We start from the raw sequence: 2,582 nt of genomic DNA, 5'->3' as shown, positions 1-2,582 counted from the left end.
AATGTCGCCAGGATGGCTGGGGAATTCTGGGATTTATTGAAATCCCCAAGTCTTAATATCGCCATGTTGGCTGGGGAATTCTGGGAGTTGAAGTCCCCAAGTCTTAATGTCGCCATGTTGGCTGGGGAATTCTGGGAGTTATTGAAGTCCCCAAGTCTTAATGTCGCCAGGCTGGCTGGGGAATTCTGGGATTTATTGAAGTCCCCAAGTCTTAATGTTGCCAAGTGTGGAGAGCCCTGCTATGGTGGCAACTCGCCAGTGGAGAGAAACCAGCTGTTGAAATTGCCCGCAGGTGAGGCTTCCTTCCTCCAGTGACGGCCAGCCAGCCACAGGGGCCCACAGGGTAACCCACCCCTCACCTGCCAAGGTCTTACCTGGCAATGGAGGGGGGTGCCCCCGGATGCTGTTTTCGGAACCAGGTATGATGGGAGCGCTGGCTCTCCTTCTGGCTGATGCGCCCCTCCCCGTGCTGGTCTAGGGTCAGGAAGGCCTCCCGTGCCTGCTCCCTCTCTTTGCCCGTCAGCAGGCCCAGCAGCCCCTCCTGGGGAGGGAAGCAAAGCAGGAGAGGCTGCATGGAGGGTGCGGGACCCCCACCCAAATCTTCTGGCCTTTGCAGGGATAATGGGCCCTTGCTCACTTCTAGGAGAGGATGTGGGGAGAAGATGACCGCCTCCCCCACTCCCAGGATTGGGACAAGCCTCTTTGCCTGGTAGCTGAGCTGCTCTGACATGGGGGGGGTTTCTTTCCCACCCTGCAGCCCCCCCAGGAGAGCCCCCCACCTGTGTGCGCGATCTCTGCAGCAGCAGCAGGGACTCATGGGAGAGGAAGTCCTCCCAGGCGATGTGGCCCTTCTGCCCGGGGTCCAGGGCCGCAAACTGCAGGCTGTGACGTTCCTTTTCATCCTCACTGCTGGGCTGCCCTGCCAGGCCCTTGTAGCGCAAGAAGTCCTCCAGGGTCAGGGTGTTCTCTGTGGACCCCCCCAATCATGGTCAGAGGAAGTGATCTCCCCCAAGGCAATGAAGCCCCTCCCCGAGTCCTCTGTCCACCAATGAGAGAGAAAGCCCCTCCCAACCTTCCCCCATTTCTTGGCTGAGACGGGGTTGGGGACCGTTCCTCCCCGGCCTCAACCACTTCTTGAAGCAGATGGGGGGGTCTCTGCCCTGTAAAGGGGACCCCTCTGCCAGTGCTCCACCCCTGCCCTAAACGGGTCTGGGGGCCACTCCTGGCAGCCTTACCAGGCGAGATGCTGGTCTGCCGGAAGGCATCAGAGAGGGAGCTCATCTCCTCTTCCGTGAGCAGCGAGTTCAGGTTATCCTGCCCGGAAAAAAGAGAATGGTTGAAGTTACAACGCAGGTGCCCCTTTTTAGGACTGTGTTCCACCATGGGGGGAGAGAAAGGCGGGTGCCTGCTGACCCCTTTGTTGCCCCGTGGCCCTGCATAGCTGGATGGTCTGCCAGTCAGCTTCCCCCCCCTACTGTGGTGCCTTCTGGGTGGGCTACTGTACAGCCTCCCCACCCCACAATCTGCCCCACTCATTTCGCAAGCAAGATTTCACACATTGTTTTGCAGCTGTGCCCCACCGGCCCCCCTTTTTTCCCCTCTGGAAACTGCCCTGCTGTCCTCCAAATCAGGGCTGAGCAACTCCGGCCCTTTTACCACCTGTGGACTTCAACTCCCAGAATTCCAGAGCCGGAAGTCCAGCCTCCTGCTCCAGGACCTCATCCTACGAAGTCTCTCCCCCTCCCCTTAGTTTCTGGAGGATTTTCCCAACCTGCAGCTGCCTTTGTAAACATTTTCTGTCTCCTGAGATGGAGCAGACGATTGCTCAGATGCAGGTGGTCCTCGACTTACAACAGTGACCATTTGAAGTTACGACGACACTGGAAAAAGGGATTTATGACCGTTTTTCACACAGCCATTGCAGCATCCCCCAAGGCCACGTGTTCAAAATTCAGATGCTTGGCGACTGACTCGTATTTATGACAGTTGCCATGTCCCTAGGTCAGGTGATCCCCTTTTGCCGCTTTTTTGACAAGAAAAGTTGAAGGGGAAGCCAGATTCACTTAACAGCTGTTGTTACTAACTTGTGATTCACTTAGCAACGGTGGCAAGAAAGGTCATAAAATGGAGCAAAAGTCAACAACTTAGCAACAGAGACTTTGGGCTCAATTGTGGCTAAGTTGAGGATTACCTATACCAGGGGTAGGCAACCTTGGCTCTTTTATGACTCGTGGACTTCAACTCCCAGAATTCCTGAGCCAGCATGGCTCAGCTTGGAAACCTCTCCCTTTCCCCTCAGCATGGCTGGCTCAGGAATTCTGGGAGTTGAAGTCCACGAGCCATAAAAGGGCTACGTTTGAAGACCCCTGTCCTAGACAGTCACTTCTCTGAAATGATATAGGGCAGGGGTAGGCAACCTTGGCTCTTTTATGACTCGTGGACTTCAACTCCCAGAATTCCTGAGCCAGCATGGCTCAGCTTGGAAACCTCTCCCTTTCCCCTCAGCATGGCTGGCTCAGGAATTCTGGGAGTTGAAGTCCACGAGTCATAAAAGAGCCAAGGTTGCCTACCCCTGACCTATA

The 2,582-nt window shown here is 55.8% G+C and overlaps 1 protein-coding gene across 1 annotated transcript in view; it reads right to left on the bottom strand.

The window, feature by feature from the left end:
- The window catches only part of PHF24 (PHD finger protein 24), a 27,607-nt gene that overhangs the window by 8,507 nt on the left and 16,518 nt on the right, over positions 1 to 2,582 (bottom strand). The window contains exons 8-10 of the mRNA XM_015829657.1: positions 1,236 to 1,314; positions 780 to 967; positions 375 to 541 (exon numbers count right to left, since the gene is read on the bottom strand). Of these exons, the coding sequence (XP_015685143.1) occupies positions 375 to 541; positions 780 to 967; positions 1,236 to 1,314 (434 nt within the window). The remainder of the gene's footprint in view (positions 1 to 374; positions 542 to 779; positions 968 to 1,235; positions 1,315 to 2,582) is intronic.

This window comes from Protobothrops mucrosquamatus, unplaced genomic scaffold (genome assembly GCF_001527695.2).
Source record: "Protobothrops mucrosquamatus isolate PMUCROS unplaced genomic scaffold, P.Mucros_1.0 scaffold6671, whole genome shotgun sequence".
Lineage (NCBI taxonomy): Eukaryota > Metazoa > Chordata > Lepidosauria > Squamata > Viperidae > Protobothrops > Protobothrops mucrosquamatus.
This window is presented reverse-complemented; position numbering and strand designations above follow the sequence as displayed.